Below are 15,336 nucleotides of genomic sequence, written 5' to 3' on the forward strand. Positions count from 1 at the left end.
GGGAACTTTACAGAAACGTAGGGAACGTCTCTGCGGCCCCACTTCTAGCGTTAGCCCCTTTAGGAGCCCTGAGATGGATCAACCAGGAGGCAGGGCGGGGGGGGGCGGGTCGCCTTACACACTGACTGGTTCAGAGAGGCAGGAGCTGGCGCCGGCGGAAGCGCCTGCCTGTCCCAAGCACCTAGTCTCCGCTGTTCCAACACGAGGTCTGGCCTCGCGGCCGGCGGGGGGACGGCCCGATGGGAGGGGGAGGGGCCGCGCGGCCGTCTCGCGCGCCTGCGGCCCCGCCCCCTCCGTCCTGTGCTGCCCTCGGCCCCGCCCACTCCCCGGGCTCGAGCTTTCCGGCGAATCAGAGCGGCCGGCTCCAGCCTCGTCCCCGCAGCGGTTGAGGAGCGTTTCCTGCCGCCATGGCAACCGCGGTGGCGTTAGTGGTGTCCAGGGCTCCCGGCACCCTCCAGCACGGGGCTCAGCGATTGGACGAGGGGGCCGGGGTTCGCCAAGACGGCGCGCCCCGATTGGGCCGTTCGCATTGACTGTTGTAAAGAGGAAAAAAAAAGGGCTGGGGGTGGTGGCGCGGAGGATCAGTGCCTGGATCGGAAGCGGACGCGGAGACGCCGGAGCCCGACGGGCGCGGACAGTGAGCGGGGGCTGCCGCCGGGCTGGGGTTGGGAGGGGAACGGGCCCCGGGCGCGGCGGCGCTGGACCGGGTGTGAGACGCTTTCTCGCTCGGCCGGGCCCGGGCTGGGAGGCTGCGTTTCGGTGGAAGCCGGGAACAAGCGTAACGTCATTTGCAACGAGATCGGAAACAAACCGATGCGAGAGGCTGGGGGTGCGGGGTGGAGAGCAGCGTTTCTCGCCCCGCGCCGCGGGTCGCCACCCACAAGTGGGTGGCAAGAACCTATGAAAGGGTCGCGAATAAACTTTCAAAATAGAGAAAACGGTGGTTTTTCCCTCGCAGGCTGGATGGCTGCCAGCCTGTGAGGGGCTGCTTGGGGCCCCCCATGCTCGCACACAGCGGCGGGGGGGCGGCAGGCCTGGAGTGAGGGCCACTGGGTCTGGACTTGCCATCGGCGGTTACAAACGGGCCTGGGTATAAAAACCGTTGAGAACCGCTGCTGTAGAGCAAAGGTGAGCTTGAGTGGTGGAGCATCAAGACCTCAAAGAAGAAGAAGAAGAAGGAGAGAGGGTTGTTAACGCCCCTGGGATGATGCGTCCAGAAGGGATGGGGGGAAATGACAATGAGCCACAAAGACAAGTCACTCTATCAGCACTGCCTGGCTAGAAATGCTGCTGCTGCCCCTGCCAGGCACTGGGTTTTCAACTTTGGGCGGAGCAGGAATCAAGGGGGGGCGGCAAGTGCACCCCCGACTCCCTGCACTCCCCGATTTCCACCCCCACCCTCCAGCCACCCCTGCTTCCTTTGTTTCTTACATTATTTTTAAATACAAACTATGTACTTGCATGGTCTCCTATATCCAGCATGGAAAGCAGTTTTATTTCACTAATGCAAACAATTTTAAAATGCTGGGGTTTGGGGGTTTTTTTGTTTTGTGCTGATTCCCATATTGCAGCATGGAGAGAACTCCTGCACTGTGGTAGGTGCCTAGTAACTCTTTCCTATGGGTCTCTTGCTTGTTGCCTGTAGAAGCCAGAAAAAAAAGGAAAAAAGAAAAGAAATCCTAAGAAAACCAACATTTAACAGTTACAATATTTACAAAAATATTGTAAACAGCATTAGGAATCCTACAAGTAACTTCTGCAGCATCTATGACACTAATAGGTGTGGTGTTCCTTATAGATTTCCCTTGTGTTATGTACATTTAAATGTAAGGTTTCGACTTAATTTATACTTCTGTGCTTTTGGATGCACATACCTAATCCCATCCCCTCTGATCTTTAGAGATGTTTTTTTCAGTTTTCCTAAGGTGACACACATTACATATTATAGTCACCAGGGTTCCCTTGAGATTGAAAATGTTGGCAGCATCTCCGTTTTTTTCCCAAATGCTTTAAATGTTTTTTTTAGCATTCAGTCTGTGCCTTCCACAGCTAACAGCAGCTTGGCCCTTTGGTTAATAGTTGACTGGACTTTAGCTGCTGGGTAACTAGAAATCTGTAGCATGTGTCCAAAATGGTACAGGTATAGGTACACTGCTTTCCTAGCAGACACACACCTTTATGTTATTCATTATGCCAAATGAACAGTTTATGGCTGGCCTTGTGGGCCAAGTCAGGCCCATGGAGCTTCCACCTCAACCCCCACATACTGAATCTAGTGTGCTTGTCTCTTCCTTTCACTGTTCTGGAGCTGCTCTGAATCTGTACGTGGCCAGTCTGGGACTTGCACCGCATGTGGCACCTGCCCTGGAGCAGCTCAGGGTGCTGCATACAATGCAGTCCCAGACCAGCTGGAGCAGGTGCTGTCTGTGGCATAGGTCCTGGTGTGGGTCCTGGGGCAGGCACTGCACACAGGGCAGGGACATAGGGCTAGTCCAGCATGTTCCACATGCAGCTGTGCATCAACTCAGTCCAGTGGCAGTACCAGGGACCAGATGATAGGGCTCCACAGACCAGACCTGGCTCATGGACCAGATCTTTTGACACCTCTGTCTTAAACAAAGTCAAATGCTACTGTAAGAAGCATATGGATCACACAAACAGCCTCCTAGTGTGTGCTGACTCTCCTCAATGTATTGCCAGAGTTCACCTATCCATAAACTGGATGAAAAGCTAGAATTGTAGTTAGAGCTGAGTTTGCCTTTATCTTAATAGATCTATCATTTATGAAGACCCTAACTTGCTGTTGTCAAGTGAAGTGACAAGAGTCAGTTTCAAAATTGTGTGCATCACTTAGTTCCTTTAAAACAGGGGTGGGCAATTATTTGGGTCTGAGGGCCACATAGGGAGTTTTGATGAGCTGTTGTGGGCCGGTCAGCATGTCAGCCTTCCACCCTCCCCACCTGCAACAACTCACCAAAACTCCCTATGGAGCTTGGTGGGTGGGGAGCAGTGGTCAGGAGCGGGACAGATGTGATCTGCTCCCTGCATGCCCTGCCCTGTGCGGGGGTAGGGAGGGGTGTATGGAGGGGGCATGTGCACATGTGGGGGCATGGGGGCTGCCTGGGAGCTAGCTGGGGGGAGATAGGGGGGTGGCAGGGAGTCATATGGAGGTGTGTGGAGGGGGGGTGTGTATATGGGGGAGTGGACTGCCTGGGAACTAGCTGGGGGGTGAGGGGGAGGAGGGTGGCACATGCTGCAGAGCTCGTCAGGTTGGCGGCTGCCCCCACAGTGCTCCACGTGGAGCCGAGCCCTGCCCAGGGTAGCCTGTGCCATTCTCCTGGCCAAACCCTCTGGCCCTGGCCCAGGCCACAGCCAGTACACAGCTTGTGGTGGGGCTGTTCAAAGTGCAGCTATAGCTGGCCAGGCTCACATTGTCACTGGGAGGTGAGGGGAGCACAGCAATACCCGGTCAGCTGCAGCCGCACCAGGAACAGCCCCACTGAAAGCTGTGCGCTGACCGGGGCCCAGGCTGGCAGGGCTGTTCTGTTCCCATTGCCTCCAACTGTGGCTGCTCCTGCTCCTGCCCCTGCTGCACTGCTGCTCTGGGTGGTGGAAAGTTTCTGCTGTGCAGCTCCTGCCCAGTACATGGAACCCTGGCTCCAGGCCTCTACACCTGCTTCGCCCACCCACACGTGTCCACTGTGCCGGAAGGGCAGAGCAGGTAGAAGGCAGCTGGGAGCTAGAGCCAGAGCTCCATGTGCTGGGCAGAAGAGCCACCTGGCTGTAGCTACCTGCCCACCCTCCCAGAGCTGCGTGGCAAGAGCAGGAACAGCAGCTGTAGCTACAGCTGGAGGCAAAAGGAGCAGAACAGCCCCATGGTCCAGGCCCCAGCCAGCATTCACATTCTGGTGGGGCTATTCCAAGTGTAGCTGCAGCTAGCTAGGTGCTGCTGTGCTCCCCTCACCTCCAGTGGCAGCTCCTCCTCCCACTCCTGCCCCTGTGTGGGGGGAAGCCTCAGCTTGGTGGCTGCCACTGGAGTTGAGGGGAGCAGAGGAGCACCCTGTTGGCTGTGGCTATACTGGAAACAGCCCCACCAGAAGCAGCACGCTAGTCGGAGCCTGGGCGGGTGGAAGCAGGTGGGGCTTGGCCCTATGGGGAGCACTGTGAGGGTAGCCACAGGCTGGATCCAATCATCTGGCAGGCTGGATCTGGCCCATGGGCTGTATTTTGCCCACTCCTACTTTAAAACATCATAGTGTCTCCCTTTTTGCCCCATTCATTCTTCCTTCCTTTTTCCCTGTAAAATTGGCCAGTGAAAATCAGTTGCATCAATTTCACTCAGTTTTATAATTCAGATTCAGATTCTTATATTTCAGATTCTTAGTACTGCACTGTTTAGGTTTCAAACATTTCAGAAAATATGTTGGTGGGGGAGAGGAGACAGTTTACATTGGAAATATCTCTACTTTTTAAATTCTATTCTTACACTTTTTATACAGTCCAGTGTTGAATTGTATAACCAGTTTATGATAACCTTAATGACTGTGAGTAGTACCTTATTTTGTAAATTGTCCTTTTGATTTCCACCGGATTACCTATGGGGTTAGGTATTAATGGTAAGGGTTTCATAATCAGGTCTTTAAATTTTTGGGGTTCCTTTAGGCCTCTGGTTCATAGCCCGTGATTCACAGACCACATGTTGCCCACAAGACATTCTGCTTGCAACCATAGGAATTAAAAAAGTTAAAACAAAGCTTGACAAGGGGCACATCTAGACGAGATACTGACTGTGCAGTAGCTGAATATTACTGCACAGTAGCATATTAGCACTGTTAATATTAGGATACTGCACAGTAGCATCACTTAAAAGACGTTTGCCAGTGCTATTGCACAGTGACTCCAGTTACTGTGTATTTATTTAGTACTTGCCTATACAAGTACTAAATAAATGCACACCACTGCTCACTAGCCTCTCGTGTAGACACATCTAGGGAGAGCAGAGTATGATGTTGCCCACAGTGCATTTGTTCAGTATAATGACTCACTATAATTGCTCATTAGCCAGTGCAGGTTGGCAACCACTGCATTGGGCATGTATGCTAATATTTCAAGTAATCAGCTTTGGGCCCCCAAAGAATTGTTTTACTCTTTCCTCTCTGTCTGATTTATTAAGCTTTTGAATTGCAACCTTCTTTGTAAATCGGCATCCCCAAAGTGTAGATGTTGCCGGGAGGGAGCAAGAAATGTTCCTTGGGGGGATGCGTGTGAATGACAGCCTTTGGTTGTCCTGATAACCCTGCTGTTGGTTGCTGCTGGGGAAGTAACAGTGGTGATAAAGTAGTGGGGGCATTAGGGTAGCTGACTATGCTAATGTGGGACATAAACCCACAAGGTTTGGGAAATGCTGTTATAAACAATACAGCTTCCTGAGAGTTTAACATGATTACAAGCATCTAATTCAGTTATAAAAGGGGGATACAGGGTGAGCTGAGTTTGAAAGTCAAATGTGATTGTGTGGATTTTTGTTTTACAAAGCCTAATATTAAACAGAAGCACTTACATTATTCTTTTAAACTGATGGTTTGAGTGAGAAGGGGGTTTAAGGTGCCCTTGTACCATTTTGGCAAATAGTAACACATTACTAGTAAATGGAAAACAAAACTTGGGACTAACTAGTCTATATTTGTTTTGCCAAGCTGAATATGGTGCAAATAAAACAACAACTGGTTTGATGCAAATTAAATCCTTTCTTACTCTTTATCTTAATCTTAAAACACACAAAAAAATTTTTTAAAAACCATAAAGTCACATTGAAAAGAAGAAATGCATTGCTAGTATTACCTGTTATCATATAACCCCAGAGCCCTACTATCCTACTACTTGTCTCAAGGTACATACCAAGGTTTGCCCTGGGATAACTCTTAATCCCCTGAAGCCTCTGCTTAACTGCCCTTATCCCAGGCTCCATAGCTGCAGCAGAGGAATCTTTGCCAGCTCCATGTATCTTCCGCTTAGGTTATAAAAGAATTTTAGGTCCCCCTTTCCATAGAACAGAGTAGCTTGGAATATCATGCCTCCTGAGGTCAATCTTTACCATAGGCAATTAGTAGAGAGACTAAACAATAAAACAATTTACTATATAGGAGAAAAGTTATACAGGAAAAACTGACCGTATCATTTGAAGACAGAACAAAAAGACAATTAAAGTTTCTTCCCTTCTCATCTGGCTATAACCTAGCCCCCCTGAGAGTCCTGATAAATTTCTAGAGACCAACCTTCCTGCTGATCTTGCCAGCCCTGACTGCTGGGGACCTGGATCTCTCAAAGCCAAGGGCCCTGAACCCCTAAAATACTTCCAAGCCAGCCACCTCCCCACCCTTCGACCCATCAACATTATTTTAATTGCTCATGAGTTCCAGAAATTCTAGAGGGAGGTCTAGAAATTCATTTCCTCCCTGGGGTATCTGAAATTTCTCTAGCTAATTATCCATTTCTCTTTAGGAAGTTTGCAAATCACAGAATTAAACCGTGTCCAGAATCATCCTGGTTCTTATCAAGGATTGCCTTCCTTTCAGAATTGAGATTGAAAAGCCCTCCATCCATTTGATATTCAATCTGGGACATTTTCAATTGAAGACCAAAATACTTAAAACAATCATTGATCATCAATTTGTCAATGATTGTGCCATCCTTGCACACACTGAAGGAAACGTCCAGACTGCTGGATCTTTTCAGAGATGTACCAAACTTCGGGCCTCTTCCTCAACATTGAAAAGACTAAAGTGTTCTATCAGCCTGGCTCGGACCATGAATGCGACCCTCCTCCCCAAATTACCACTGAAGGAAAGACTTTGGAGGTAGCTGAGCATTCCCCCTACCTCAATAGCCACCTCTCTGAGAGCAACCACTGATGAGGCGATCCAACACAGGATCTGGGTGCACAAACATCTCCTTTGGAAAATTGCTTTGGCATGGCTTTATTCATTGCAATCTCCAAAAAAACACTAAGATCTTGTTTTACAATGCAGTAATCATCTCCATCCTCCTCTAAGGATGTGAAATGTGGGTCACTTACTGTCGTCATTTCAAGACCCTGGAGAGGGATCACCAATGACACCTCTGGAAAATTGTCCACATCAAATGGGAACATTGCTGTACAAATGCCATCATTCTTGCTGAAGCCAGTGTTGCCAACATTGAGTTAGTGATCCTTAAGCGCTAACTTAGCTGGACTGGACATTATGTGAGTATGCCTGACTCTTGACTCCCAAAGCAAGTTCTCTACTCCAAGCTTAGTAACAGCCAGTCTCTTGGGGGCCACAGGAAATGCTACAAGGACACATTGAAGGCATACCTCAAGAAATCGGACGCTGACAGCTGGGAGGAGTTGGCTGTCGACCAACTCCAATGGTGCTGTAACCTCAACCAAGCAGCACTTGGTTCATGAGAGAGCATTTTGCCCTCAAAGCAGAGAAGAGAGAGTGGAGGAAAGAAGAGAGAAATCCTGGCTTTTGGCATACTCTCCCCTGGGGAAAGACCTGCAACTTCAGTGGATGAGTATGTGGCTCAAAGATTGGACTCTTAAGTCACTTCAAGAAATCCATGGTAGAGATCATCCTTAAATCCAGGGATTTCCACTGTCAATGAAAAAGCGACATAAATGAATACAACATAATACTGGCTTTTCAATGAGACGAAACATACCATCCCAGTAAAAACCAACACAAAAAACCTGCATGATAACCCACAAAATATGGTGGGCTTCATGACAACCATCATGAAGGCCTTAGATAATCAATGCAAACTTTTAAACAAGGATGCAAAAACACAATGGATATTTGTTTTCGTTAGAGTGAGATTGTTTTGGGATCTTCTAGTAACATCACTGGCAGAGAAATAGATGTTAGTCTTTCTTATTCCAACAGAAACAGACCAGTAACTTTGGACCATTAATATTTCTACCGTGGTAGTCAGTTTATTATGAGAATTACATTAGGAACAATATATTCAAATAAAATTAGGTATTTAAAGTCTGTATTTCATCATAATGATGGTCAGGTTTTGTCATTTGAGGAATGAATGGAATAACTCTTTTGAAGTGAGATTGAAAAAAGTTAACTACTTACTAGAGAAAGGAGATAAATAGGATGGGGCATGATAAATGTATATACAAAATTAATACTATATAGAAGGAAGAGCAGGTGTCTGTTCTCCCTTTCTCACAAGGTAAGAACAAAGACAAATTGAAGGGTGGGGTATTCAAAACTATTAAATGAAATAATTTTTCACAGAACCATGGACATGTAGTGCTGGAAGGGACATCAATATATTATCTAGTTCAATCCTCACCACCGAGGTAGGATCAGGTATACAGACATGGCCCCCAGCATGTATTTTTAAGAACAAACCGCCAATGAAGAAGATTCTACAACATCCATAGGTAGTTCCAATGTTTCACCATCCTAATTTAGAATTGTTTTCCTAATGTCCAGTTTAAATCTTTGTTGTATATTAAGCTATTTTTTCTCTTGTTCTTCCCCAAGTACATATGAAGAGCAACTGTTTACTGTCCTCTTTATAAAAACATACTCAAAATGTGCTATCATGTCCTTCTCTGTCTTCTCTTTTCTTACTAAACAACAAACACATTCCTTCAAGCTTTGCACTTGCCTTTAATGAATTTCACTGTATTGACTTTGAATCATTTCTCCAATTTGGCAAGATCATTTTGAATTCTGATCCTGTCCTCCAAAATGCTTGAGTTCCTTCCAGCTTGTATCACATGCAGATTTTACAAGCATACAATTCAGTTCTCCAAGTCAGTAATGAAATTGTGGAACAGAACTGAACAAAGGACTGACCTCTGCAGGGTCCTATTTGATAAGCCCTTGCAGTTTGACTGTGAACCATTAACAGCTGCTTTCTGAAAGTGATTTTTTAACCAGTTGTGCACCCATCTTATGCTGAGTACATACAAAACATATTTTCTTAGGTTGTTTATGAGCATATCATAAAGGACATTCTCAGAAAGCTTTACTGAAGCCAAGATATGCCATCTAATGCTTCCTTTTTATTTACAAAGCCAGTAAACTTGCAATGCATATTTAGACTGAGATACTGCTGAAGCAAAAAATTAGGATGAGTCCAAGAGGGATTGGGCATTAATACAGCTAACAGAAAAATTCAGAGTTAGAAGAGATAATGTTAACAAAGCTTAGAAGGGAGAAAACTATGCGAGGGAGAAACCTCACATTTCATAGTTTACAGTAGGCCCATTTCTAACTGTTACGTTGATATCTTCATGGGAGGCAGGAATAAATAATTCACCATTACACATTCCATGTGTGGGTTTTTCTGCTTTTTGCTCTAGCCTTTAGTGCCTTCCTGTTGGAGAAAAAATACCGGATCAGAGAGATCATCAATTTAATCCACTACAGTAATTAATTCCTGTGTCTCCTGTATTTATCATTTGAGTTTTTCTGTGATTCAGACATGTTTTTTGTTCTGGATGTGCCCTGCATGTCGCCACTACCAAAAGCTATCTGTTCCTCTGCCATTAAGTTAGTGTTTTAATTTAATTTATACAAAAGCTAAACTGGAGTTATAACATATCATGCCCAACGCTATTCTTTTAGATGGAATTGAGTCTGGGATACTCTGACATCAGTGCTGAGAAAAGTCCTTGTCTCAACACTTTTTCTGGTTTTTAGGTTTGTCTGATCTCTCTGCTTTTTCCTGGCACTTCCCTGATGTGTCAGTGCTTCATGATCACTTTCTTTTCAACAGTGAATGAGAATTGATGCACAGCTGTTAACTGGGGCCTGTCTTACTGTACTTAAGCATGTAAACAATCTTTCAGGCAATTTTTACAAGAAATAATGGCCACAAGCTAGCAGAGAGCAGATTTAGATTGGACATTAGGAAGAACTTCTTCACAGTTTGAGTGGCCAAGGTCTGGAATGGGCTCCCAAGGGAGGTGGTGCTCTCCCCTACCCTGGGGGTCTTCAAGAGGAGGTTAGATAGGCATCTAGCTGGGGTCATCTAGACCCAGCACTCTTTCCTGCCTATGCAGGGGGTCGGACTTGATCTATTGAGGTCCCTTCCGACCCTAACATCTATGAATCTATAACTCCTGTGCCCAAATATTAGCACATAATTAAATCTGTTGCTGGGTTGGGGAACTAGAATGTTTAGGTTTTGCAGGTTTAAATCAGTTAACATGTTGATACCAACTCATATCCTGTGTGATCTTACTTGAAGGAATTAATAAGTGGGGAAGTATATGAATTACTAGATAAAAAGGATAAATGTAAAACTTTTTTTTTTCATTCCAGCTAGATTTCTGAGAGGAAAAAATTATGTTACAGTTATATACCCCAAACAGGATTTTATAGTAAAGCTTTGTTGTAACGCTGGTAAAGATTACTTTGATTATCAACACTAGGTAAATCAGCCTTTAAAGGTTAAAAACATCCGTGTTCCCTATCAGCTTTTCTTGTTTCTTTCTGCTCTTAGTGAACACAAAAAATTGAGTAGAATAACACCAGGCTAGATAAGAGGTCAGAGGAGATACCAAAGCTTCAGATGGAGAATGACAGCAGGGAAACATGAAAGAGAGAATCTAGACTGAGGGCATTCAGAAAAGGACGAAGGCTAAAAGAAAATAACATGAGAGTGATGATGTCCCTGTGATTTAAGACATTGGACTGAGACAAAGATGATCTGGGTTGTAACTCAGCCAGAACATTCCTTTGTGAACTTAATCTCTGTCTCTCAGTCCCATATTTGTAACATAATACCTCTTTTCCCCATTCTTTGTCTATTTTAGCCAGGGGTGTCCGAAATACAGCCCATGGGCTGGATCTGGCCTATGGAGCCCCATCCTCTGGCCCCCTCTAGATCTGGAGTTGACCCACATGCCACACAGCACACACCAGACCAGCTCCACACACAGTGCTTGAAGCATATGCCGCACATAGCTTCCCCTCCAGCCAACCCAGGATCTGCGCTGTATATGACAGTCAACTCAGGTGGCAGAAGGCATGCCCCATACGCAGTGCCTGTCCCAGCTGGTCTGGGGTGTGTGCTGCAGATAGCACCCAGTCCTGCGGTCCACAACCCACACTGCATGCATCAACTCCCCAGTGCTGCATGCAGCTTAGTCCAGATAGCTAATCCCCAGCCAGAAATTTACCTAAGAAAGAAGTAAGTCAATAAAAGTACAGGGTAGTAGCAGGCATCATGACTTCTCTCAGTTTCGTACATTTCCCCCCACCAAAAGCGTGTTGGGGAATTTGGGCTGCATGTAACATGTTTATGTCTTTATTTTAAGGGATGTCCCCTGTATTAGTGCCTAGTATTAAAAACCCATCGGTTCTTCACTGTATCTGTCTTCCAACATTTTCTGTAGTAGGTCTGCATGTATATTACGTGCTGCTATTATGACCCAATCTTTTTGTTCTCTTTTCTGTTTTATTTTTGAAGGGATGAGATGCTAGTTCTGTGGGATTGATGGTTTACAATGCCCAATCAAGACAAAAAGGTGAAGAGCACAGAAAAAGCAACAGATAAAAAACCCCGGGGGGTCATTGCTAGGTATAGTATCTGACGTTTTATTCTGTTTGAATTTCAGCAGTGACTGTCTGGAATTTGTAGCAGCTGCCCAAGTTGAATGCTTTAATACGAAATGCTGTATAAACATGACAACTGTTACTCTGGTCACAAACTTTATTTAGACCTTTCATAATTTCAGTCATTCTGGAGAAACAAATCAGTAGCTATGCAAACTTCAGTACACAAAAAAGAAAAAAAAATCTGCTGAGGTAATACCAGAGAACTTTTCCATTCTGTCAACAATGTTGCTTACATAATTTGATCTTGTTTATGTTGAGCAAACTACTTATTGACATTGTTAAAACGTTATGCATTGAGTTATTAATAGGTACACAATTATGTTTTATTTTAGGGATTACTCTGATCTTAAAAGACTTCGGTGTCTCTTAAATGTCCAGTCAAGCAAACAGCAGGTATTTTTCTGTGGTCATTATTCAATATGCTGCGCAGTTGTATAATCAGGTGAAATGATGATTGTTCAGTTGGAATTTTGTACGTTGTTGTAATGAAGTGCCAGGAAGATCACAGGCAATGGAATTAACTAGAATCTTGTATTTCTTGGAAATGGCAAAACTTTCTTCTATGGGGAAAAATCCCCATTAGATAATGCAAGGGGATGATGTTAACTGGCTTTTTATGCTGGTCTAGTTTAGTGGGTAGTTGAACAGAAAAATAACTTTATATACTTTGTTCTGTCAGTATCTAGTGAAGTTTATCCTGTAACTGTCACAGCTGTTTATAGTCAAGCAGCCTAAAAGCTTTGTCCTCTTCTACACCCCTTAGCATTGTTGTGAATTAGCAGTGTGTAAGCAGTCCTTCCATGAGGAAATAACAGTCTCTTCACCATCACTCATCTGATTGTCATCTTTGTCATTATATAATAGTATTTAAAGCATTTAATTCTTTACTTATGTGAATATTTATATTTATAGTGATGGATGGCTTGTCTATTTTGTTCCATGCAATTTTACTTCCTGGTCTGAATTCACTGCTGTTGCATGGCTGTAAGTCCTGCCAGTTTGGAGGCAGTGCTGAGGGCTAGTGGAGTTTCTTGAATGCTCAGATTTAGATCAACATGCATCAGGGCAAGGAACACGCTCCTTGCTTGGGAGTCTATTGCTGAAGCTGTACAAATATATGGGAAATTGACCCAAGGGATCCTGTAGAATATACACAGATAATGTACATGTTTCATTGAGGATGAATTTTGGAAACGAAAAACCAGCTCTCTCTCTTAGATTTCTGAAATGTAAACTATGATGTTACAGGGATACTAACTACCTCAGTGAGAATCAATGATGTGTTTGCATTGCACTTGTTTTGTCAATTCAGATTAGTAGGTGTAGAAATACTGAATCCTTGTAGAAACAAAGGGTGGTAGAAACACTTCATTATTACATAAAAATGACAAGTTCTGTAGTATACAGGTAATTTCTACAACTTTATAGTTCTGTTAACGTTACTGTGTAGTTATATGAGTGGGATTGGCTGTAAACATTTTGAAGCAGTGTATACTATCAGTGTTTTAATAATGCATAGTATGCTGGTTTAAGTCACTGATTTCCAAATTTGTTGTTTGTCGTCATATACCAGTTTTCTTGCACGGCTTTGAATCAAAAGTGTTAACACTGCTTCATTATCATTTAGAAGTAATGATTAGATCTTAAATTTGAAAGGATATAAAATTCAAGAAGATAACTTCTGTGTTTGGTTACTGTCTGTAGTTGTTCTCTGATATCTACCCATTCTTCTCTTTGCAGCTCCCAGCAATTAACTTTGAAACTGCTCAAACCAGCATGACAAAGTCTGAGCGACATAACAGCAAGATTAATGGACAGAGAAGCCAAGGTCATTGGCACGAGTCAACTGAAGCTGTTGAACTTGAAAACTTTAGGTAAGAAGTATAAAAACTACTGCAGCCACAGTATATCTGCATATCGGTATATACCTTAAACCTGTTGTACATTCATTGAAGACACACATACTACTTGTACTTTCCTGTTAAACTGTCATCAAGGTGTGAATAAAATAACAATTTGATAGTCATACACCTTGACTTTAGCAAGGCTTTTGATACGGTCTCCCACTGCATTCTTGCAAAGCTAAGGAAGCATGAATTGGATGAATGCAATGTAAGGTGGATAGAAAGCTGTCTGGATTGTCTGGCTCAACAAGTAGTGATCAATGGCTTGAGGTCTAGTTGACCTCCTCCTTGTTCCTCCCCAAACCTCCAGACTGCTTTAGGTGTTACCCTCCATGTTGACTTTCTGGAGCCGCAGCCATTCTGCTGAGGTAGTGTTCTCTCAGCAGGCTCCAAGGTGTTACTGCTAGCTCATCTCAGGCCTGGGCTTATATCCTACATAAACCCAGCCTTCTGCCAGGGTTAGATGACTTCATGATCAACACTGGCCACACCCGCAGGCTGTCCCAGCACTAGCTTGCCTGCTTCACATGGAGAGGTAGTCTAATTTCCATCCTTGGAGGTTTTTAAGGCCCAGCTCGAAAAAACCTTGGTTAGAATGATCTGTTTGGGTATGGTTCTGCTTTGAGCAGGTGGTTGGACTAGATGACCTCCTGAGGCCTCTTCCAACCCTAATTTTCTATGATTCTATGACATATTAAATGACGCGTAATAATTTTTTAACTGAAGGGGAGACTGTGTGGTATGCAAAATACTACAGAAATTATTAGGTGATTTGTACTGTTGTTCTATTAAGCATTTTCTTATTTGTGTCATAAGCACACAAAGACACCATAAAATGTCTTGGGTAGAATTTACTGATGTTAAGTGTTTTTTAGACTACAAAATAAAGAATGTATATCAAGACTGTTTTTCTGGCCTTGCTATTTGTAAGCTTGAATATATCACAGTAATTAGCTAAAGTGTTTTTTGGGAAAAAGAGAGTACACGCATTTGAATAATCAGAAGGTATGATAATCCACCAGCAATCTGGAGTATAGTCCATGTTCATTTGGCTTCTTCTGAAATGGTAAGCTAGTCGTTACTCGGGACAAATCCAGTTTATTCTTGTGCAGCTCCAAAGATGAGCTTTCATTTTTTATTAAACTTTGAAACATCATAAAATATATTATAACATATTAAAATATTTGTGACCCTACAATCACTAGGCTATTTCAGAAAGATAAAATATGAAATGCCTCTAATTTCAGAGGCAAGGATTTTTGTGAGTTATATCTTTTGTTGGACCAGCCTAATGGTTGCAATAGAGTTAGACAAGCTTTCAAATACAGATCTTCACCATACTTCATGATCTGAGTAGTGGGGGCAGCAAGGGGAAGCTGGCAGTGATGGGGAATGGGCTTGGAGAAGCTTTCCCCAAGCCCGCTTCTCAGCCTTTCCAGCTTTTAAAAAATTGCTTCCCCACCGCCCAATTGGGCAGCATGGGAAGCAAGGAGAAGCTGGCCTGGATGGGAACGGGGCTTGGCAAGGCTTTTACTGAGCTCTCTTCCCAGTCCTGCTGATGTTTGAATTGCTGCCCCATCACCCAGCTTGATCCTGCAGGCAGCCATGGGAAGTCCACAGTAGCCAGCAAGGCCTCCTGCTTTGTCCTAAAACCAGGAACTTGCTGGCTTTGGGAAGAGGCAGGGAATGTTTAGTGATGGCTGCTGCTCCCCTCCCCTCCCAGTCTGGGAGGAGGGAAGAGGAGAGGCGGGGAGCAGCACCCGTAAGCCCCCAGCTGACTTCTTACTCCAGGGACTCCA

The 15,336-nt window shown here is 44.5% G+C and overlaps 1 protein-coding gene across 2 annotated transcripts in view; it reads left to right on the plus strand.

The window, feature by feature from the left end:
• The first annotated feature begins 376 nt into the window (after positions 1 to 376).
• NEK10 (NIMA related kinase 10) overlaps positions 377 to 15,336 on the plus strand; it is a 201,407-nt gene continuing 186,447 nt past the window's right edge. Inside the window, exons 1-4 of one of the 2 annotated variants that reach the window (XM_014603021.3) lie at positions 377 to 637; positions 11,485 to 11,595; positions 11,966 to 12,026; positions 13,374 to 13,507. In XM_014603021.3, the coding sequence (XP_014458507.2) occupies positions 11,522 to 11,595; positions 11,966 to 12,026; positions 13,374 to 13,507 (269 nt within the window). In that variant the 5' untranslated portion in view covers positions 377 to 637; positions 11,485 to 11,521. The remainder of the gene's footprint in view (positions 638 to 11,484; positions 11,596 to 11,965; positions 12,027 to 13,373; positions 13,508 to 15,336) is intronic. The other variant, XM_059728843.1, reaches the window with a different exon arrangement.

The sequence above is a fragment of the Alligator mississippiensis genome, chromosome 5, assembly GCF_030867095.1.
Source record: "Alligator mississippiensis isolate rAllMis1 chromosome 5, rAllMis1, whole genome shotgun sequence".
NCBI classification, from domain to species: Eukaryota; Metazoa; Chordata; order Crocodylia; family Alligatoridae; genus Alligator; species Alligator mississippiensis.